General features: G+C 36.1%; 2 protein-coding genes across 2 annotated transcripts in view; both read right to left on the minus strand.

Moving 5' to 3' along the window:
- Positions 1–5,873, minus strand: part of LOC121386062 (nephrin-like) — a 15,230-nt gene extending 9,357 nt beyond the window's left edge. The window contains exons 1-4 of the mRNA XM_041516861.1: positions 5,792–5,873; positions 4,716–5,069; positions 1,649–1,909; positions 601–786 (exon numbers count right to left, since the gene is read on the minus strand). Coding sequence (XP_041372795.1) covers positions 601–786; positions 1,649–1,909; positions 4,716–5,069; positions 5,792–5,846 — 856 coding nt within the window. The 5' untranslated portion in view covers positions 5,847–5,873. The remainder of the gene's footprint in view (positions 1–600; positions 787–1,648; positions 1,910–4,715; positions 5,070–5,791) is intronic.
- A 916-nt stretch (positions 5,874–6,789) lies between these two features.
- On the minus strand, positions 6,790–20,562 carry LOC121386063. Its single transcript, XM_041516862.1, is given in 4 exon segments — positions 6,790–7,807; positions 7,809–8,532; positions 19,677–19,867; positions 20,135–20,562. Coding segments are annotated over 4 exon segments (2,337 nt in total). The 3' UTR covers positions 6,790–6,813.
- Positions 20,563–25,662: the final 5,100 nt, after the last annotated feature.

A 25,662-nucleotide genomic window follows, 5' to 3' on the forward strand; every position in this document is an offset into this window, starting at 1 on the left:
TATGCAAATGTATGCACGATGTCACAGGCGGCCGTGTAGGGCAAGGGACGGCGAACATTGTGCATTATTACAAGTATTGATTAGTCCATTAATTAAGCTAGAACAATGGATAGTAATCAATGACTTCTACTCTAGTCTGGACCGTATAAAATGTGTTGGCATCTGAAAACATTACACTAATTCAGCTACGTTTAACATTTACAAGTATTCCCTCAAGTTAATGAATCAAAAGATCCAATAATTATTAACAAAGTTCCAGTTCACTTTGTATTATAAAATATTTGTTTTACAAAATATTGTCCAGTAGAGGTTCCCCCCAGAAGTAGCTGTCCTTCTATAAACGAGGCACTAGATATTCATATACATTAAGAATTAACGATATTATGTAGCGTGGATGTAACAGCATGGTGTTCGGGCGCGAACTCCTCTCATGAACCCCTATATAAATGGCATTTATATTGTATTAAAATACCTATATACATGCATAATTAACGTTCTAATAATGAAAACAAAACTTCCATTCACATTGTACATCCAGAGTAATTGTCTTGTCTAATGACGTCTGTGTGTTTCTGTTCCTAGCAGTACACGTGTAATCACCAGCTGAAGATCTCTGTATGTTATTTAATGACAGCACATCACTGCTTGATTTTATCTGAGATTTAAACTTCCACATGAAAGAACAGGATGGAGAACAGTTAGTAGCCCCACATGGCACAGCTACATCGTCACCTTCCTTCACTGTCAGTGGAGAAGTGGTGTTCAGCTGGACACTGTCTGGACCATCTACAAAATAAACATAAAGCAAATAACAATTCAATCACTTTGTTGATGCCTAACAAACATACACGGGTCATACCTAACCTAAAATGGGGGTTTAAAAGTAATTATGAGAAATTCATACAGGGTCTGTCTAAAAAAAAAAAGGTTAATTTTAACAACCTGAGCATTAGTATCGTTACTGTGTTCACAGATTTTGATGGCTTTTTTTGTACTTTATTGTTTGTCAGTTTAGAGTCCCAATTCAAATCAGTTCAATTACTGTATTTATTTTTGCTATATTTGTCCGAATGGTTACGGTAAGGGATTGTCAAAGTTAAACTTTGTTTTGTTTAACGACACCACTAGAGCATATTGATTTATTAATCATTGACTATTGGATGTCAAGGACTTGGTAATATGACATATAGTCTTAGAGAGGAAATTATCTACATTTTTACATTAGTAGCAAGGGATATTTTGTATGCACCATCCCACCGACAGAATAGCATATTCCACGGCCTTTGATATACCAGTCGTGGAGCACTGGCTGGAACGAGAAATAGCCCAATGGGCCCACCAACGGAGATCGACCCCAAACCGACCGTGCATCAAGTGAGCGCTTTACCGCTGGGCTATGTCCCGCCCACGGGATTTTCAAATGCCATACGACTTGTGCAGTAATTTCGAGTCCAGTAAGTATATATTGTACGTTTTTATTACGTATCAAACACATTGAATGTGTCGCAAACAATCACCACTATCAAACTGATCTACATCTATAATTTTGACTGTATACTGTAGGTCATTTTGAAGAAAAGAAGAATTCTAAAATGATATCATTAAGTAAAAATATAACAAAAGTAGCAAATTAAATTATACTACTCACAGTACACTGTCAGTGTAAACTGTTTAGTTTTAGATTTTGGTATAAGTGAGTTGGTAGCTGTACACATGTATACATTCCCTGTCTGACTCCTGTTGATGTTTGTCAGTGTTAACTGAGAGGTTGCTGAGATCCGCTGATTTCCCAGAGTCCAGGAATAGGAACATGGTGGATTACAACTAGCAGCACACGTCACAGTCAGACTGTCTCCTTCTGCTACAGACCCAGGTGGTGGTGGACTTAATGTAACAGAGTCTGGACCTCCTGAAAAAGATAACACACAGTTATATTAATATTTCAACAAAATATAAACGCTTCACTGTGTTAAAGGGACATTCAAGAGTTTGCTGCAATTTTTAAGATGTTATCTACTAACAAAGACTTTTTAGCGATTGTAATTACATATCAAATATATTTTTCTGCATAAAATATTAGTGGCTGTATATTAAACGTGTTTCTGATCGTTCTAATATTAGTACTACGTTAAATTTCATTTTATTTCCTAAAATATTGTTTTTCGTACGAGAAATTATTTGAAGACAAAATCCAGTCTGGGCTTCTTACAAATATTAAGACGACCAGAAACACATTGAATATACAGACACTGATATTCTAAACAAGAAAATATATTTAATATGTAAGTTTAATCGTAGAAATAGTTTATTAGTCGGAAACATCTTACAATGCAGCAAAGTCGGGAATGTCCCTTTAAAGATAGATAGAGATTCATGGAATCAGCCACTATTTTACCAAATGTTCATTCGACTCTGCATTATGTATTAGGCTTTTGTTGTTCAAATCCATAAATATCCAATCAAAACTGTAGGAGAAGGCTTTTAAAAAATAAGTTGACGGACAACACACGGACACCAGATAATTGTATAAAAAAAGCTCTTTTGAGAAAAGCCTGGCAGAATTGAAAATAATATAGTCTCTACAGCTTAAATTACCAGCATCGTAATTAATGCAAAATCACAAATATTTTCAGGCTGTATTGTTGCAGCTATGATATTCAGTGGAACATGCTTGGCACTGGGGTTATAACAAATCATACATTTCAAATCCAAATCTATGGAAGATACCCTGCAAACCAATGTGTTCGCGTGCGTGTGCATGGATGTGTGTGTGAGAGAGATAATGACTCTGTGTGTGTGTGTGTGTGTGTGTGTGTGTGTGTGTGAGTGAGTGTGTGTGTGTGTGTGTGTCTGTGTGCTAATGCAGATATCAAGGCATCATTAAACTAATAATATTAAACTCCAATGCATTGGCATAGCCAGGATAATGGTTTGGGATTGGTGGGGGGGTGGGACGAATATGAACCTAGTAGACTGTTTTTCTAAAAAAAAAAAAAAGGTTTAGCTTAAGCGAGGTTTGGGGGGGGGGGGGGGGGGGGGGGGAGAACCAACTCAGCTCCTTATCCGCTGATGAATGTCATAGTGCAGTTAGAGAGATTTATTGTATTTGTCATATGACCAAAACATTATTAAGGGCATTTAGTAAGTGATCCACACGGGACAATCAACAACACGTGGCAAACAAAGAAAGAAAGAAAGAAATGTTTTATTTAACGACGCACTCAACACATTTTATTTACGGTTATATGGCGTCAGACATATGGTTAAGGACCACACAGATTTTGAGAGGAAACCGCTGTCGCCACTTCATGGGCTACTCTTTCCGATTAGCAGCAAGGGATCTTTTATTTGCACTTCTCACAGGCAGGATAGCACAAACCATGGCCTTTGTTGAACCAGTTATGGATCACTGGTCGGTGCATGTGGTTTACACCTACCCATTGAGCCTTGCGGAGCACTCACTCGGGGTTTGGAGTCGGTATCTGGATTTAAAAAACCAATGCCTCGACTGGGATCCGAACCCAGTACCTACCAGCCTGTATACCGATGGCTTAACCACGACGCCACCGAGGCCGGTCGTGGCAAACAAAGTCAAACCACAAATATAGGCTTACTAAATTCAAGTGACATCCGGCAAGGGATCTTTTATATGCACCATCCCACAGACAGGATTGCACATACCACGGCTTTTGATATACCAGTTGTGAACGAGTGGGTGGAACGAGAAATAGCCCAATGGGTCCTCCGACAGGGATAGATCCCAGACCCGACCGCTTTAACACTGGGCTACGTCCCGTCATTTAACCTAAACAAGCCATTTCTAGGTTGTATTCACCTTTCACCGGTATTGTTTCCGGAATGTCGCGCTTGCCCAGTTCGGAATTCCAAAGTCGTTTATTGTTTCATAATGTGCAAACCTGAGGTGTTTACAAAAGCCTAGTTACATATTTCTATTGTAATTTGACCTACAAACATGTGTCTATATCCATACGGTCAAATGTAGAATGTCATTCTATAACCGATTCATATTATGATATGCAAGTGAAACATCTGTATAGTTAAGCCTCAGGTTCAGCCAGCAAATGTTTCGCTAACGTTTGCGAACTATTTGACTGGTTTCCGACGTGTCAATTTGCTTTACAATGAAGCGCATAAATCAGTCTGGCGGACATTGTTTTTCTCGTTGTGGCTGAACAAACCGTGTTAACTAGAATGGTACTCTTGTATATGTATGATACCTCTCTAGATTTATTGCTTTAGAAAATACATACTGTGTGGCCTGAAGGCCTCGCTGACTGAGCCAATAAATAACTTTGCTTTCGTCACACACTCCAGTCAGCTTATTGTGAGTTGTGCTTGTACTTTTAACTTTAACTTTTCATTTTAACTATTTTACTTTTGTTGATATATGTTAAACTCATGTTTTTGTTCAATCTTAAAATAAAATATTTTCGGCTATTACAGATTTTATGCCGTTAACCTTCACATTATTTACATCGTTTAGTTTTAATTAACAATTCTCGCAAATCAAATGTGTTTCCGGTCATCCTGGTATTTCTAGCAGCTCACCATGTGAAAAAACCACAAATATGTACATCGAAAGCTATGGTCATCGGCTTTAATACTTCATTCACTAAACGTGAAACACGTTCTGTAGTTTTAGACAGAGGCTTCATTTGTTTATCATATAAGATATAATTAAAGTCATAACTTACTACTGAACTGCAGACTAAATGTGTTGCTGCGTGTTTTCGCTGTACTCAGATCACACCACCAATCTTTAGCATCATGTTCTGCAGCTCTATTAATTGTCAGAGAATACGTCTTAGTGGAGGACGAACTGCTGTCGGTTCCACTGCCACAGGACACAGTGTAACCTGGTCGTGCCACATTGAATACAGAACATGAAGCCATATTCTGTCTGAGAGAAGCAAATGCATCAGTTGATGCTCTCGTAATGAACAGTACTTTATCAATCAAATTAGCAGCCTGTGACACTGTGCACGTCAAGGTAAATGGCCGATTCAACTCTGCATAACGCGAAGATCCAGAAACAGACAGTGATGCACCTGTAAAATTAAGAAATATATATTTTTTAATCATAACATTTTTCAGTTGTCTTAAACAAAATATCTGTATTACTAAAAGTATATAATTAAATATTATATAAACACAGGGTACCCTATATAAAATAAAATGCCTTACATTAAGTTATATTCCACTACAATGTTACCACACAAACATACATACATACATACATACACACACACATACATACATACACAACTAGTGGGATGTCTTTAAGAGTTAACATGCTCTTGTGTGTTTTCTATACTTTAGTGCAAGTGATTAAGAAATACAGAAAGTCAACATCTGTGAGGTTAATAAGAACCAGGAAATAATGGGTCGCAGACGATATTTACGCGGTTTCAGTCAGCCCCGTCCCTATTACTAGTACTTTGAGACACTACGGTAACCGCCACTGACGTCGATCAATTAATCAGTAATAGTGGGGCAAGTTCAGTCAGCTGTTTAATTTGTTGCTAACGTTTGCTAGTGTGCTGTTTGCGGTACGTTATACGTGAACCAGATAAAAATACTTTGCAAACATTTAACGAGAAACGGCTGACTGAACGTAGGCCTGGGTTCTCTTTATGTACCCGGGCGTTTTAAACTGTATGTGTACATGAGATTCGATGGACAGTGTGTAATTATATTTCGAGTGAAATCCTTAAAACCACTTCCTAATTTTAATATCGAGTTTATAAACAGAAACGTACTATGAACTTACCTAGAACGTGATTAACAGCGGAGATATAAACTAGTATGTGCATTAACACAGCCATTATCAAACATATTTGTATAAACGGGGTTTCTTCCGGGTACAGTGTGTGTGGTTTTTTGTAGGTGACAACTATCAACAAAAACATCTAGGTCAAACATAGCTCCTCGTACAACTGAGGTGGGGACGTAGCCCAGTGGTAAGGTGGTCGCCTTATAAGAGATCGATCAAGAATATATCCTAGTGAGACCAGTGCACTCTTTTTGTTCAAGCCAATGCTCCGCAACTGGTATATCAAAAGCTATTAAATGCACTATCCTGTTTTAAAGATAACAGACAGTGCTTTTTTGTAAAATATAATTTTGTAAAAAAAAAAAAATCTATGACGTCACAATATTGCCATAATTATCTCCCCTTCGGCAAATCCACAATTTTTCATATCTTTACATTAAAATGTTTGTTCTAAAACTGTTTTTTGGAAAAATTATGAACTAAAAGTGATTTAAATTGTAATAATATGCATGAATAAATTAGTTTAGAGCTATTGATGGTATGTTTTTTGTTATTCAGGTGATTTATATACAGTTGAGTATTGTAAATTCGAGACCTTAAGGTTTGACTTGATCGGAAGGGCCATACTTTGAAACTGACAACAATAAAAATGTTACTTACCTGTACATAAATATGTTTATAGTAAAGTCAAACGAAAACAAAGTCCACTGCAACACTGCTGATATATTAAACATTCTTCCAAACACACTACCCTTAAAACAAATGGCGTCCGGTTAGAGTATTGTAAAGTCGAGAGTAAACACAGTGTTACTTTCTATGACGTCACATTCAATTGAGGCCACTTAAAAGAAATGTTTTGTTTCTGAAGCATTTTATTACACTTCTTTGTATTAAAAACCCCTCCTTTTTAATCAACTGATAAAAAGGACAGTAAAATTCATAAAACAATGAATAATGAAACATAAACTTTTAAATGGTAACCTCTGTGGAAAAGCTCAAAATCTGACGTGACATGTAATTTATTGTTCATTGTTTTGGCTACTGGACCTACAGTGAGGGCAAAGGAATCGATCACCTCTCCTGATCACTCTTTCTTTGGTGCAGTACATTAAATGTACCCAGTGGGAACACATATCACACTGTACCCACGTTGTGAAAATGAGTGAAACACTCTGTCTGACTTCAGTAGGGGTAAATTTCTTACACATGCAGCATATTTCACTCTCATCAAGTTCACTATCATCAGACACATCACATGCTACATTCAAATGAGATGGGTCAGGTTGTGGGGAAGTGGAAACGGGTTTCTTTTCTGCAGCTTTTCTTTTTATCATTGCCTTTCCTTTTGATGGTTTACAAACATCACTTGACCGCAGGTATTCAGACATTTTGTGTCCAGTGGTGCTTTCGGTGATGGATTTACCTGGAACAATTTTACTCAGTGATTTGCGCTTCTTTATTTGTTTCTTTAAATATTTTGAGTTTTTTAGATTCCAAAGTTTAGAAGCAAAAAATGAAGTAGGCGACTCTGTTCCGTTGATTTCATTTTCATTGTTCGTGGTGACCTCGATTTCACCTTGGACATGTCTGATTTTTATGACTTCAGTATCCCCAATTTCATTGTTTATGGTGACCTCGGTTTCATCTTGGACATCGCCGATTTCCATGATTTCAGTGTCCTCATTTTCATTTTGGAAGAGAGCAGCTGGCTGAAGAAATTCATGGTTGATAGCCGTCCGATTAAGTGGGTATACTCCCGTCTTCCGGAATGCCGACTGAAGATTTTCTGCAGATAGTGCCTTTGAATATGATTTACAAGCCAAGCTACAGATATCATATCGAGTTACCGTTGCTGGTGTTTGTCTCATCAGTTTATGACATTCGTTATTGTACATTTTTTGCAGTGAACCATAACATGCCACGTCCATTGGTTGCAGTATGTGAGATGTGTGTGCAGGAAGAATGAACATGATGATATCATTTTCTTTTGCCCATTTAACAAGATCAATGGACATGACTTTTATGTCCATCGAGTAGTAATAGCAGATGTTGCCCAGGCTCTCTGCAAGGAATATATTTAATAAAATGTTGCTGTAGATATTTTCTAAATATCTGTGCGTTTGACCAGCCGGTTTGTGACATGTCTCCAGAAGCACATGGGCTAGCATTCTTCATCAGATCAGGTATGAGTCGTACACCCGCAAATACAAAGTATGGTGGAATGGCCATGCCAGTGGTGACACACTGTGGATAATAGTCCCTTCCCCCAACAATGTAAGGAGGGGTATGGTTTTGGGAAATGCCTTTCTCATCTACATTAAAAATCAGATGGGGTTTATCATTCAGATTGTATTTTGTGAGGACTTTTTCTAGTTGATCAAAATAGGCCTCAACTTTAAACACAGACGCGCTTTTGGCTCTCTGAAATTCCAAAGCCCTTGGTTTTACTACACGCATTTCTGGCCACCTTTTTATAAAACCATTAAACCAGTTTAATGTAAGCGGTTTGTTTTGAGGCCTCTTTTGAAGAACAGCCGCATAGTCTGAAGCAATGTCTACTACTTCTTGTCTGGTATAACCATAGCCATATTTCGCAACATCCTGCAAATGCTGTACCAGTTTTGCCTCTTCATCTAATGTTAGTATTGGTGTTCTGCCCATAACAGTGCAGTCAATATGAATTCTGCCATCTACCCTGTCTCCGAATGTAGTTTGGGGAATACCATATCGTTTGGCGGCTGTTAATACAGGTAAGTTTTCATCTTTCACTGCTAAGTAAGCATTTGTTAAACTGGATGGCGAGTATGACCTATATCCTGTTTTTTGTTTATTTGGTTTTGTCTGTAAAAAAAAAAAATTGTAATACAATTAAGTAAATTATCTTAATTTATTACAATATCATATAAAGCTGTCTAAATTGAAAAAGGCTTTGAGTAGTCAATAGTTAAAAATCATTAAAAATAGAATTTCTGGCATTATAACCCACTCTCAAGTAATCTGTCAGTGCTTTATGTGCGGTTTATTTGATAAGACCCCCACCTGTGTTAGTACCCATTTAATTACTTTATCGTGGCTTTACAGAGTCCCTCCCAGTGTGTCTCGTGATCGAAAGCTGTCATTTTTGCCATCCAACCCAAACTATTTTTGTCTACTTCCGTATTTTTTATAATGCTGGGTTTCGTTTCCGGGGTGAAAACAGGAATTAGTGAAAACAGTTAAAAAGTAGGTAAACAAACATTTTGTTCTGGTTATACCTGTTTGAATCGCATTATTTCACAGAAAAGTTGTTTGTGACGTCTTGGTTGCTCGTCTGATGGTTTATTAGAAGAAGAAAAAAACGGTTGAAGCGCGAACGTGCTCGTGATTTTTACGAAAATCGCCGAGTCTCGAACTTACAATACTCTCGATTTTACAATACTCAACCATACATATTTGTGAACTTTTAAATTTGAGCATTGTAAACATACACTTTTTAAAATCATTGTCAACTGTTTTCTGTGTGTTTCTGTTATTGCATTGTCCCTCTTTGTGCATTTATGTAATCTATAATATAATAATGCAAGGCCGTTTTAACAGTTTCTGACCGTTCTGGTAGCTTCTTATTTCTTGATTTGTACTTATGACAGCTTTTTTTATACTTGACCGAAGCTGTACTCTGCAAGGATATTTTTGCACTCAGGACTAGTCTACTACTACACATCATGCTAAACATTGCATACAAATATTAATTCCACAAATACAACGGCATATATATATATATATATATATATATATATATATATATATATAGATATAGATATATATATATATATATATATATATATATATATATATATATATATATATATATATTTCTTTATTCCTCTTGTAGAGAGTTCGAACAGTACAGATTATTATACATACATAATACATAAAAGGCAATGCACAATGATTAATGGATAATACATAGTACTTGATACAAAATACATAATACGTAATATATACAGTGGCATGGAAATAAACGCATGGTGAGAGAATTACATGAAGAAGGTTATTGGTCGATCAGAATCACGCTCATATAAATTCACTCGCCATCCTGCCATTCTCTCTCTTTCTCTCTCTCTCTCTCTCTCACACACACACACACACACACACACACACACACACACACACATCGCTATAAAGATCTGCACGTTTGCACAAGAACAGTCATGACTGTCTACAGTATATTGGTCTTCATATTGTTAACGTAATATATTTGCGTTATTTTATAAATGAAGTGTATGACAGTTTCACAATGTATCTCTGGTTGTTGTTAAGTATAAACAGCTAGTCATGACGTGTGTAAAAAGATCAGAATAGTTTCTAGTACATAACATACAAATACCTTGTACTGAGTTTGGCCTCCATGTAGCACATATATTTATCAAGTGATTTGCTTGCTCCTTTAGTGATAGATTTGACCGTGCAACTGACCAAGCTCTATGCACTTCGAGATTGGCATGCATTTCTAGAAAATGTGTTGTATCGGGGTTTAAAGAAATTCGTAACTGCCAGTTAGTTTCCTCAAATTCTAAAACATGTTTTCTTACAATTATATTCCAAATATGCTTACTAGGGAATACTAATGTTAGAAAAAAATCGTTGAGGTGATGCAGTAGATTATATTTACGAAGAATTGTGTATATATCCGCTGCAAAGCCAATATTTGAACGAACACACTGATTTTTAAAAACGTAGTAGTCGAGTGATTGCTATTTTGTAAGCCAGAGTCCACACGGGGCATCGCACAAGATAATTTGTTTCTATCTATATGTCCTTCAAGGGATATACTGCCAAGAAGTCCAAGACAAAAATCGGTTTGTGTTCTTTTAGGAAGACCCTGGATAATCTTTATTACAAATCTATATGCTCTTTCTAACGCCAATAGTTCATTTGTATTTAAATTATTCCATAATTCACTACCGTACAAGGCTTTTGATAGGCACAGCGAATGAACTAGCTTGACGCTAGTTACAGGATTAATTCCACGGCAGTGGCAACCAGCCTGAACTAGAGACATGGCGGTGGATTTTATAGTTTTGCAAGTCTCGAGTGTTCTGTCCCAATTATTTAAAGACCTTTGTAATTTAATGCCATCATGTTTTATGGTTGTTGAACATGCCAGTTCCTTTCCATACAGAAAACGTTTTGTATCCGGATCCTTACAGAAGTCAACAACTTGTGTTTTAGAAGCAGAGAATTTAAAACGCCATTTAGCGCTATATCGCTCACATATTGAAATCATATTTTGCATGTCACTTGGAGTAGGAGAAATAATAGAGATGGCATCTGCTTGAGTTGGGCAAGAAACTCTAGTATCCAGGATCATTGCACCTGTGTTGGATTGGGTTAAATTATTCAGCAATTCATTAATAAACAATACATACAATTTGGGGGATAGTATGCTTCCTTGACACAATCCTCTTTACAAAGGAAAGTGTGAAGAGAAACTATTGTTTACTAAGACATGTAGTTTACAGTTTGAATAGATTGCTTCTAAAGTAAGCCAGACTTTGGGGGATATACCAGTTTCAGAAAGTTTCCACAAGAGACCAGAGTGCCAGACAGTATCAAAGGCTTTAGCACTATCTAGAAATGTAACAATTACTCCATCACCTCTTTCTCTATAGTGATTGATAGTTTCTTGTAGAATGAACGAAGTGTCAATGCTAGAAAGGCCTTTCTGAAAACCACATTGGTGAATATTAGGAAAACTTTCTGAAGAGTTCAGTTCTGGCATTAACGTTTCCAGCACTCTTTCAAAAACTTTAAAGATTACAAATAGAAGTGCAATACCTCTATAAGAGTCTCTGTTGGATTTCGACTTACTTTGACCTTTAAATAAACAGACTAAAACTCCTGAATTCCAACCTTCTGGAATGTGCCCACTGTTTATTACCAAGGAAAATAACCGAGAAAGGCAAAAATAAAGATAAGAACCTCCATATTTTAAGTGTTCATAGAATATTTTGTCTGGCCCACAAGACTTGTTATTCGGTAGCTTAGATCAGATTTTGCTAACAAGAATGGGGGAAATATCAACACTATCTTTACTTGTAGTGGCAGTTAGCTTAAATTTTGAAACTTTCTTTTCAATAGTTGATTTAAAATTGCCATCAAAATGTCCATCTTCTGTGTCGCTAAATACTCGACTAAAATGTTCTGCCATAGAACTACAAATTTCGTGTGGTTGTGTTATAGTTGTATTGTTGACCTTTAAAGACATAATATAGCTACTTTTTTTCTTATTTCTAAGTTTGGTCCATAACATTTTGTGATCTGTTTCACAATCTTTATCCAAGGAGCTATAGAAGTCGCGTTCATAGTTTAAATAAGCTTCGTTTAATTTCGTGCGGAATAAATCTTTTGCCCTTTTATAAAATCTGTACACATTATATTGAAAACCGCGGGGCCTGCCGGCTACTATCCACAATCGCCTAAAATGTGACATATCTTTGTGGCATTCCTCAACTGTTTTAGACCAGTATGGATTTACATGCTTGTTAAACCTTGAATAAGGAATTGTTTCTTTGGCTGCCTGATTTAATGTATGGACTATATCTAAGTGGAAGCGCTCAATGTCTGCTTTATTTACATCGTTATTGGGTATGTGTATTGGCCATAGCATGTGGGACACCGCAAACGTATAGTCCGACAATGTATGTGATCGCCTAGCCTTTTCCCATGATGGTTTTTCGGGCACTGTGCCTACTTTATTAGTTATATTGTTTATCTTTACTGTACATATTATGGGGTTATGGTCTGATAATGAGAGCACATGATCATCTTTAACTAGAGCATTACTTATATAAGGAATTAACTCTTCGGGTACTATAATATGATCGATTGGAGACATCGGGCCACCTGCGTAAGCTTCAAAAGTGTAGGGAGGACCTTTACAAAATTCCTGAACGTGGACCGATACAAGACTATTTCTAAGAAGAAATGCGTGACATAGATCACTTCTTTTGTTTGTTATAAAGTTATATCTCGGCCCAGCTATTTTAGCATTTAAGTAACCTATTATATAAACAATACCTTTTGCGCTATAGGCAATATACAGTTCTTCTACAATGTTTAAATATTCGTTAAATAAATCATCAGACAAGTTAGACACAGGCAAATATACACAAAATATATAGATATTTGAGGAGTCACCGAGCACAACTTCCACTCTAACTATTCTATCACAGTCTACTTCAATTGCGTTACAGCAGTGCGCAAAACGAGTGTGGAGTAAAATGGCGACGCCTCCTTTATTTACATTACGAAATACTGAAGGGTCACGTTCTGTTGCACATTTTGCGAATGCAGTATAATTGTTATCAATAGAATTTAAAACACTGCAGTTGTATTGTCGTAAGTGGTGCTCAGCGATACCACATATATCTATTCTATGATTATTTAAACATTTGATTAAATAAGGAGTTGCTGTCATGATACCTCGACAGTTCCAGCACATAAAATTCACAAATTTATGTAATCTATAATATAATAATGCAAGGCCGTTTTAACAGTTTTTGACCGTTCTGGTAGCTTCTTATCTCTTGATTTGTACTTATGACAGCTTTTTTATACTTGACCGAAGATGTACTTCGCAAGGATCTTTTTGCACTCAGGACTAGTCTACTACTACACATCATGCTAAACATTGCATACACATATTAATTCCACAAATACAACGGCATATATATATATATATATATATATATATATATATATATATATATATATATATATATATATATGTGTATGTAAATTTATTAAAGGCATATTGTCACAGACCACTGACCTATTTAATGGTCTAACAAAGTATTACCTGAACAAAAATAATTTGATTTGTCCCTAAATGTACTTTATTCAATCATCTTCAATAACCACCATACTCCGTTTATTAATGATATTTTTTAAATTAATTGAATTATGGCAATGGTCCATAATTCAAAAACTAAAATTGCCAAGAGGGTTGACTTGGATTTCACTCCACCATGCTTCAGTTAAGGTGATGCGATAGCTAGATTTGGTTTCCAACAATTAATGTAATTTTTATTTATTATCCATTTTTAGAGAAATAAGGTCCTTAAATCCGTGACAGTATGCCTTTAAATCACTGTAATTCCGTTCTATTCATTGCTACTTTCAGTGTATTTGATACGTCACTGTCACTGCATTTAAAAAAAAGGTTTATTCAGGTTACGTTCTGTTTATTTGATACGTCACTGTATTTTTGAGTTTATTCATGGCTACTTTCAGTGTATTTGATACGTCACTGTCATACTTTCAGTGTATTTGATAGAAAAAAAACCCCACTCGCTTGCTGTGACAGGCTACATCATTTGATTTGGAGGCACGGTTTGAACTTGTACAGATACTTTCTAAAATTGTTTTCTGCATCAGCTGTGTAAATCATACTTAACTGCAATGTCTTTGCTTAAATCTTCTTTTAGAAAGTATGCAACAAAACTCTTGTAATTTTGGTGGACAAAAATATTTTTAAGGACTTCTCCCTTTTCAATCCAAACAAGCTTTGATATTTTATCACAAACTAATTGCAGATATTACAAGAAGTAAGCAACACATGTTTTGCCTAAGCACCATCTTCATTTTCTAGATATCCCACACTTTGGTTTATATTGTTAGTCTAAAAGTATTGTTTGCTTGATTTAATAGCAGCATAGCGGTACAAGACGATAAGAAGATTTGTGTCTTCACTGATAAGTGACCAGCTGTATACATACACCAGCTGCTTTGGAAATCACCTTATCGGCATCACCGGCAGCATGCATTGTTGAACATTGGTTATCGAGGGAAGAAAATTCAGCCCAAAAGCGATCACGTCTACGTAGAACATGATGACCAATCTTGAACATAAAGTATACTCCAAGGTTGTCTTTTTCCAGATCTTGCATCTTGTGAGTAAGATAGAACTGGCAGCCGCATTCTTAAAAATAGTTCTTCTTTGGTATCCTTTTCCTCGTCTACCCTCACATCTTCTACCTGGGCGTGTATTTCGATATCTACGTTTGAAATGTCAGCTGTGGAATCATTTCAACACTTTGAGGACTGCGCTCGTTACCCAATTCAATATAGGGCAATGTAATTTTAAATGTTCCAGAGACAAGCAAATCTTGTATGGCAGTATCAAGAACAAGTTGTACTTTTACTGTCTTTCCTCTCTGTATATGATTGACATAAATAAATGCATACACTTTCTGTATAATCTGCTGGAGACCCAAACCACTCATTATATAGCCAATGCGGAAAATAAAACTCATTTCTGTACGTAACCCTCCCAATCACAAGGCAATAGAGCAGAGGGGACTTGTTGGAGGTTCCTTGATGATAGTGTTCGCTTCCCAGTACAATGGCTGATCAAAGGTTAATACTGATGTTGATCCCTATCGCCAGGAATGATTGGATACAAAGACCATCGTTGAGTAAATACAGAAAAGATCGCTAGCATTCATGTCGATCGTCAGTACGAAAATCACAGATGGTTGTCCTGGGTATAAAACGTTCTGGCACATCTGCGTACGTCCCGACCATCCTGGAATGTATAACCTGAGTGGCAAAGTCATCGAAGACAAGATATGATCTACTGTTGTGAGATGCTTCAGTTTATCAAATTTCATAGTTGACATGCTATTTGACGTTGGCTTGTACGAAGACATTTCAGTTTTCTCCAAGTGTTAGTAATTCGTTTTGAGACATAAGTGTTCGTCTTTTGGATCCGGGTGTAACACCTGTTATTATTCCAATTCTGTCGAAGATGTTCTTTCTATCAAGTGTACATGAATTGTGGTCTGCAACACACTGTACAAAGCTGCTAGGCAGAAACAAAATCAAGTATATCAGTTCCTTGGGAGGCAGAAGCACTAGTTTCAAGGCTATTGAGTATATCGATAAAACATTTGGACCCAAATTGATGGTGAAGTTGAATGACAAATCAAATCAGTAAAGGAGCTGAATGTAAACGAGAACTAGATACCTTTAGTGTTGCTTGACCAACAGACAATACTTTCAGTTGAGAATCCTTTACAAGGAATATTCTTTTCAGAAGAACACGTAAATTTTGTGTAGAGGAGATATTTACTATAATAAATAATAAATACCCGGTACTATATCCAGTGTATAAGCAAGCAAAATAAACTTTGAAGAATGTGAAGGAAAATAAGTCAATGACCCCAAAATTAACACTAACAATAAAAATGTAACAAACAAAACATGGGTCAAAGCCACAAAACATATTTGTCTGACAAAATATACACAAATATAAATAATCTATTTTCACACATTTGCAATATTATATTATTGATGGTATATATATATATATATATATATATATATATATATGTAGCAGTATCAGATTTTTCACATTTCTCAAACACAGAAAGGAAAACAGCTACGGGTGGGTCCAGACAATTTATCCTATGTCACACAAAATGAAGACAAGGAAAAACACCCTACAAGAACAATAAAACAACAATAAATATCACATCATAGAATACATATAGAATTCATGTATGTGACCAAGTAAAATAATTTACGTATACATATAACATTTATATCACAATTTAAGTAAATGTATATCTTTTAATCATATTCATCTCATCACAAAAATAATGTAAATTGAATCATCCTGCTTTAAATCCTAAGTATTTAATGCCAAACTATAAAACATTTGATAACATAAAGCAAATACATATAATAAGTACACTTGATGAACATGACAAATACAACTGATCATATACCACAATTATACATGAAAAACTGATATTTGATAAACATAATACATAAAAACTCATACCAGGTAGATGCCACCTGGGTGTAAGATAAACTGGATTCTCCAGCACACAGAAAGAGAACAGGACAATCTACAATTCAAATACAAGACATTAAAAGAAACTAGCTGACAATCACATATCGTTAAACACGATGAACTAAAACACATACACATACAAATACACATTCACAATTAACATGACATTCAGATTGTTGTTTTTCTTTAAGCCAGCTATCTTGAACAGATATTAATTCAATGTAATTTAATCTATATACCCAATATAAATACTCATTACTTTATACATTCATAAAGTAATTAAACAATAACTAGCCACAGTACTTTCTAAGGGTGTTAACTAGCAATGCATTTATACAAAACATACATATATTAAATAAAACAAAATACAGACTAACCTTTCAAATAATATCCACTTTCAAATAATACTTGCAGTTCCACCTTTAAAAATGAAATCTGGCCTGACAATATAATCTTAGCAGGAGAAATAAACCTGAACACTAGAGACAAGTTGTTTTATTCCCTGATGGGCTTGGGAGAGGAGTTTGAGAACAATAGTTAACATGCAAGGCAAGTAACGTGCGTCAGTACAGTGTAAGCTGAAAGAAACGATTACCACAATTACAAGTTACCAGCCTATTGTTTGACATAACCTGGCTAAGGATAAAATAAAACATTAGTTACACAATAAGCTGACAGCAGGCAAGCTGTAAATAAAAACATACATTAATTACAAAAGCTGATAGCAGGCAATATTTGTAAATAAAACATTAAATACAAATCCTAACTAAAACAAATACCACATACTTCCACATATATATATTAAAATCTTTTTTTAGCAATTTTATTGAAAAACTTTTCTATTTCACATATCCATGGAGAAGAAAAAACATTCGTAATTTTGTCTCTAACGAATAAATTGTAAACAAATACTCTCTATTTGCAGTGGATCCATATGGCCTCCCATACTTTTAAAAAATGGGAACGAGCAACTTTACAATCTTTTTTTAAACAGCAGAACAAAATTGCGTTTTTCGTAATATTTTTTATTAAATATTTGCTATCAGTACACAATTGCTGATGTCAGAGTTGAATATTTGGATCGATTATTCGGAATTATCATAAATCGAAAGTTTTTAGAATGTAAACAAACCGCAGTGACGATGCAAACTAATTTGAAAGCATGCACCATGAAACTTTATTTTCTGATGTAAAATAAACACATTTAGAATTAATTTATCACATTAAAATTTTTAATTCTCAACAAAAGCTTTCAGAACATGTAATATAGTAAAATTATCTTTTATAGCACTAAAAATGTCAACAATTTAATGTCAAGGACAAACCGTTATTATCTCCCTTTATGTGTATGAAGCCCCACGACGTCATATTTTAAATATACTTTAGGGACAAAGTTTGGTCGCAAAATTAAGCATCGATATTTTCCGATATTTTTTATATGTTGTTTCTAAACACTTTCTGAGTAATTTCTCGTAAACGTGTTACTGTTGCAATTAGTTGCGGGTGAAACCTTAATTTGACTGGACTATATATATGAGTATGAATATATATGTACCCTAAAATCTAATATAAATTAATTAAACTGCTGTTTAAACATGAAATGTTAAATTTCAAAACAACCTAGCTATACAGACCCCCGTCCTACAGGTGATATATAGGCTGATTGTACAAAGGTGAAAGGAGGCTGCTTAAAACAATTCGTAACATAATAAATAAATAAATAAATAAGCAAACAAATAAATAAAAACAAATATATAAACTATAAATTATTTAAAAAAAATTAAAATAATAGAAAAAAAAAATATTCTTTACTTCAGATACGAACGACGTACCTTCCGCGCTGGACGCGAACTCATTTTTTTATTATCTTTTTATGCATAACATCAACATATTAATATAGCACTCATGCATGTATAACAATATAAATATTTTTAAAAAAACCCATTAAAAAAACCCCAAACACACACAGACAGACACACACACTCTCTTGACTCGCATTCATACACATGTGTAATGCCAAACTATAACAATATTCATAACATAATAAATACTTTTTGGACATCTTAAAAACAAATTGTCCTTTAGTATGACAGCTATTAACCCCCCCCCCCCCCCCCCCAAAATAGTTAAACAATCTTTAAATATTATTATATCAAATATATACACACACCGTCTGTTTTAAAACTGACATTGCCATCAATTTATACAAGTGTAAAATAAAATAAAAAATAAAAAAGATTTTTATGCAGGAAAAGGAATACTAACGCGTATTTACTTTTAAATAATTACAAAAACTATATTTAATTAATCAATCCCATTCAATCTATTAATATTTAAAGACAAAAATCTAAATGATACTTAAGTATATTGTAACATAAAGTCATTAAATAGCACATGTTAACATTTATAAATTTAACCACTTTCTTACGTTCATTCTACATTCATTCACTCTCTTCCACACCTTTTGTACGGATAGCTTGTCTCTTTTGTTTTCTGGTTAGCACAACGCGACGAATCGAGTCATTTGCTGCGCGTTTAATCAACTGTGACCGACGCCTTAACTTTCGCAGTTGAAAGTTGTCGGTTTCAGTTGTCATGGTGTTCGCGTCCTTGTCACATATTTCAGCTGCTTTCACTCCCTTCGAATGTACATCCAATTCCTCCATATTACAGACAGGCTGGTAGGTACTGGGTTCGGATCCCAGTCGAGGCATGGGATTTTTAATCGAGATACCGACTCCAAACCCTGAGTGAGTGCTCCACAAGGCTCAATGGGTAGGTGTAAACCACTTGCACCGACCAGTGATCCATAACTGGTTCAACAAAGGCCATGGTTTGTGCTATCCTGCCTGTGGGAAGCGCAAATAAAAGATCCCTTGCTGCCTGTCGTAAAAAGAGTAGCCTATGTGGCGACAGCGGGTTTCCTCTAAAAACAGTGTCAGAATGACCATATGTTTGACGTCCAATAGCCGATGATAAGATAAAAAATCAATGTGCTCTAGCGGCGTCGTTAAATAAAACAAACTTTTTTTTCCATATTACAGTTTGCGTGCTGGTTGTCAGTTCTCAAACTCGTTGTTGCATGGTTATGAGCATTTCTCCCCTCAGCTTGGTTATCCCTCATTGTCTTCCTTATTTCCACTTGATCATGGCTTGGCCGAGTTTCTTCATGCATTACACCTTCACTAAAACTGTCACTGTCGTCCTCATGCTCACTGTTGTTGTCATTCACACTGCATACACAGGCATCCTCCGTATTTCCATATTTTTCACATAGAAACGTTTTCTTACAATTGCTGGCGAAATGTCCCTCCTCTTTGCATAAATGACAAGTGATATTCGGGCAATCCCTAATCACGTGGCTATCAGACATACAGTTATAGCACACCTTTATTTGATTGTCATGTAAAACACGAAAAAACTCCACACCTTCGACAGTGTTAAATTTCATCGAATAAGGTAAACTCTTTACGTCAGGTGAAAATTTAACACGTACGTACCTTGTTCCATCCGCAATGCGAGTACCCTTGTAGAACCTCCTGTAAATAGGTGTTATTAACTCAATGTTCATCGATGTCAATCTTTCCTCAATCTCTTCATCCGAAATATATGCTGGCAAGTGCAAAAAGGAAACAACAACACTGTCCGAATGTAATAATCTCGCCTTCATTTTCATGCCATTCAGTTCCAAGGAATCATTATCCGAAATAATCCTCGCCTGCACAACATCACCCACAGTCACTTCATACCTGTCAGGTCCCTTCGGTACACACGCATGTATCACATCACCAACCTGCTCACTAAGAAATTTTATCAAATCACCAGCCGCCATCTTTCCATTGTCACCAACATCAACGATGACCGTGCACTCCTTCTTGTAAATCACTTTCTTCACTTCCTTCGTCTCCATATCTCCATTTATATTCATCTTCACTGGTTTAAAAAAAAAAAAAAAAAAAATCAAACACCTAATCAATAAAAAAAAAAAAAAAAAAAATTCAAAATTTTCTAAACTTTCAAAACCGGGAGCCGAAGTGAAACATGTCCTCCAACGACAAAACCCAAACCGGAACTCGTTCGCAGTTGACTAATTCACGCATGTAAACAAAGTCTGTCATTTAAACCACATACACATATATGCGAGCGGCGAAGCGCGTTTTTGGGGTATCTTAAAATAGTTCATAATAATCTTGTAAATGCGCTAGCGCGGGAGACATAGTGAGACGAGAATTCTATTTTACACCTATTTAAATCATTTCTTATTTCACGTCTTTAAAAATGTAACTTCTCGTTCCTAAGAGTATTGCCACCAACAATAAAATAGGATACCACCGCTTCCCGGATGTAAGCAGTTATAACCATTCAACATTCAGTGCGCTAAAATTAAACACACTACCTCGCGTCGGGCTGAGTCCTTATAAGTGGTTTTGATTCACGACACCACTAGAGCACCTTGATTTATGACTCATCGGCTATTGGATGTCAAACATACTTTTGACAGTTTTAGAGAGGAAACCCGCTACATTTTCCCATTTTTGCATGGGTTACCCGCAGACCTGAAAAGGGACATAAGCGAGGGATAGCTTACTCGTCATCACTTTGTAGTTGAAACTTGTTAACAGTATTTATTAGCATTCGCGTACCAGGTGGGGGATCAGCTACCTCCTACTACCACAGTCTGGGGAAAACATTCGTATTCGGGCAAATATGATGGAGATGTTTGGACAAAATGACCAGGCCTAAAAACGTTTCATCATGTATTTCCATCATTTTACTCACACTGTTAGTTATAATCCATGTAAAATGCGTACAGAACCCTACATAGCTGTTGGTAATAATATCAATAAACGTTGTTACCCAGAATCGGGCATTTCACTTTAATTCGAGCAAAAACGAGCCTGCGCCCCACTCCAACTCCACACTCCCCCCCCCCCCCCCCCAAAAAAAAAAAAAATTGTTTTTTAAATGGGACCCGTACGCCTGAGGACACCAAGAAAACGTTTTGTCAAATGTTTAAACCTGTAGGCCTTTATTAAGACGAAACAAACACTCGCTAAAGCCCGAGACAACTAAAAATTAGTTCACTTAGTACATAAATTTGATAATAAATCTATATATCTCAGGCGCTTTGTTGTTCGTTTGCCACGAACATGGTGAATAATTGGTGTATGAAGGGGTGGATCTAATCATACAGTCGTGGTAAAAAAAAAGAGGGAAAAAGGGCATCTTGTCGAAAAAAGAAAGGTGGAGGCGATCACCCCCGACACCCCACTCTTTATCTGCTACTGTAGTCGGTTAAAATGGTCTCTAAAAATACGTTAACATTTTATGGCTCTGCGATACTGACGTAAAACACGATTTTGCTGCTGAAATTATCCATGAAGAAAAGTTACTTTGAGCAAACCCAGCGAAAAACCACCTCAAAGGCAGGTTTAAAAAAAACAATACAATTGTAATCCAGTGTTAAACTAGGGTTATTGAAAACCAGACATGTGAAATGCACAGTAAACATGACCCAGGGTTTAACCTAGGTTTAACCCATATGTTTCCAAAACCCACCGATAACCCAGACATGAAATCGGCCCTAAAGGATTATAAGCTCCGGCCCTTCAGTACCATTAATTATAGGGATAGGTATCGTATCGTGACCCACGTATTGGGATACGTATTGCATAACGGCTGTCGCCACTTCATGGGCTACTCTTTTCGATTAGCAGGAAGGGATCTTTTATATGCACTATCTCACAGACAGGACAACACATACCATGGGCTTTAATACACCAGTCGTGGTGCACTGGCTGGAGCGAGAAATAGCCCAATGGGTCCACTGACGAGGATCGATCCCAGGCCGACCGCGCATCAAGCGAACGCTTTACCACTGGGCTAATCAAATATCGAAATAATAATATATCTTATACCAAATAAATGTATTTTAAAATGTCCTGATGCAGTAGTGTGTTGATATAGAAACTTTTTTATTTTGTTTGAGTGGAAAGCATGAGAAGTATTGGTAGTATAGATTTACCCATCCACACACAAAAACGAAACGATCCTTCAACTGACCTAACGACGGTGAGGGGTGGGGGGTGGGGGTGGGGGTTAGTTACATTTACAACATGTTTTATTTATTAAGAAGGGGTGAATTAAAAATGGGCTAAAATTAGGCAGGTCCATTAGCGAAATGTACATCAATGTTCCTACCTGGTCCCAGTAATCTACTTTGTCGATGATTGCTTACTTGAACCACTTGACCAATAGCGGACATTCTCAGTTATCTATTTTTAGCATTAGGCCAATGGGAAAGAAGAAGTGACATCCCTATAGGTGGCGCTCTGGAACTTTACACAATTCCGGTATTCTACATTTCTGTTTTCGTAATGCACCGATCAGTATATCCATTGTATTATTCCCGGCCTGATTATGAGCATGTATGGTGATTGGTAAGGGATAGACCGGCATGGCGGAACTTTGTCGCTGCCCTAAATGCCATTAGGCGTGACAGGAAATGATGATGATGATGGTGACTTTTATATATGAATACACGTATTTAAAACCACACATTTTCGTTCGCAGAGTAGTGTAAATGTTATCAAATTTTTCATCATAATATATATTCTTAACAAACTGATTGAATGGGATTTTTTTCTGGAGTAGCGGAGGGGGGAGGGGGGCACGGGGCCATGCCCCCACCACCCACTCCCACAACCAAACCTTTTTAAAAACTATTAAATTGTATAAAACCATATATACATTCATACATACATAGTGTGGTTTGACCCTCCACCCAACCCAAAATATATACACAGATATATACACATATATACACACACACACACACATACACACACACCCACACACACACATAATATATATATATATATATATATAATTACAGAAATAAGTATTAAATATCCAAATAATGTTTTGTTCAGGACAGTGGGTTAGTTATTAGCTGTTAGTGGTTATGAGAGAGAAGAGGGTGTATTGGTCTTACACCTACCCACTGAGTCGTTAAAACTCGCTCTGGGTGGGAGCATGTACCGGACTGCGAACCCAGTACATACCAGCCTTTTTCTCGATGGCTTAACACACACACGCACGCACACAAAACACACAACACACAAAAAACACACACACACACACACACACACACACACACACACACACATACACACACACACACACACACACACATTTCAACTAACACTAACCCCATCCTATTTTGAAATACACTCAGCGGGCTAAATCAAAAATGTGTAATTTCTAGAATTGTATCTAAAATTTGTAAAATTACTGTTTTTTGTGGGGGGTTTTTAAAGAAAAAAAAAAAACAAGGAAAGAAAAAAAAAAAAAAATAGCAAACAAACATGATTAATGAGGGCTATGAAGATGTAGTTGCGAACCAATTAGCACCCTTCCCCCCCCCCCCCACCACCACATAAAAAGCGCTGAACAAATGACATAAATAAAGAAATGTTCACATAACACACAGAAAGAAAAGAAAATATAATATTCCAATGAATGTTATTCAAATAAAATAAATATAAAAATATAATACACACGCCGATATGGTTTTTGGCAATGCATACAAACGCCTCATTCTACAACATTCACGGTTTGGTTTGGTTTGGTTTTTCACACAATCTATTGTTAAGTCTATAACCATTCTTTTTGCAATGCTCTATCTTCTGAAAAAAACCCACACAACCAAATGACCAACTTTCCTCTGGGTACAGTAGCGGAGAAAGTAATATTATGCGAACAGACACTTCAAAACATACTATTAAACAGCTTTTTACACCGAGGTGGTAGGTAAAATTTCGGAGCGCTCTCATAAAGGGCAATAATTCCTTGGCATTTGCCATTGGCCAAATTCCAGTTCTGCTTTCACATTATGACTGTGTCATGCTGCATTGTCAGCAGATACCCGAAACATTAGTGGTATAGGGGCATGTAAAAATACTCTATGCCAGCAGATTCAGACAAGTTTCACGATCAAATAAAACGAGTAGGCCTACTGAATTACTCCCTTCTACTTGTTGTCGTCCGTTTGCTCCAAAAGGTAATCGAGGAATTAATAATTGAAACTCATATAAAATATATTATTTATTTTTTTATTTTTTTCATCTTATTTTCGAGCTTATATCCAATTATGTCCTGGGCACACACCTCAGCTATCTAGGTTGTCTGTACAGAACAGTGGGTTAGCTGTTAGTTTGTTAATGGTTAGTGAGAGAAAAGAGGGTGTAGTGGCTTTACACCAATCCATTGAGCCCTTGAAAACTCGCTCTGGGTTGAAGCCGGTACTGGGCTGCGAACCCTGTACCTACCAGCATGTAGTCCGATGGCTTAACCACTGCGGCACCGAGACCGTTAAGGTAGGTAATATTTCGGAGCGCCCTCATAAAGGGCGATAAAAAAAATTCATTTACCTTTGCCATAGGTCAAACTCCAGTTCTGCTTTTTTGTTTTCACATTACAACTGGGTTCTACTGCATTGCCAGCAGATACAGACCAATTTATTTAGTGAAAGTTTCACGATCAAGTAAAACTAGTAGGCCTACTGAATTACTCCTTTCTACTTAGTATCGTCTGTTTGCGCCAAAAGGGATCCGAGAAATCGGCATGGAACTCTGTAATTAATGTTAAAACTCGTATAAAATATATTAAGTTTTAAAACCCATAACACCAACGTTAAAGGGACATTCCTGAGTTTGCTGCAATGTTTTAAGATGTTATCGACTAATAAAATATTTCTACGATTAAACTTACATATTAAATATATTTTCTTGTTTAGAATATTAGTTGCTATATATTAAACGTGTTTCTGTTCGTTCTAATATTTGTACTAGGTTATTTTTCATTTTATTTCCTAAACTATATTTTTTCGTACGTACGAAATTATTTGAAGACAAAATCCAGTTTGGGCTTCTTACAAATATTAAGACGACCAGAAACACATTGAATATACAGACATTGATATTCTAAACAAGAAAATATATTTAATATGTAAGTTTAATCGTAGAAA

The sequence above is a fragment of the Gigantopelta aegis genome, chromosome 12, assembly GCF_016097555.1.
Source record: "Gigantopelta aegis isolate Gae_Host chromosome 12, Gae_host_genome, whole genome shotgun sequence".
NCBI lineage: Eukaryota > Metazoa > Mollusca > Gastropoda > Neomphalida > Peltospiridae > Gigantopelta > Gigantopelta aegis.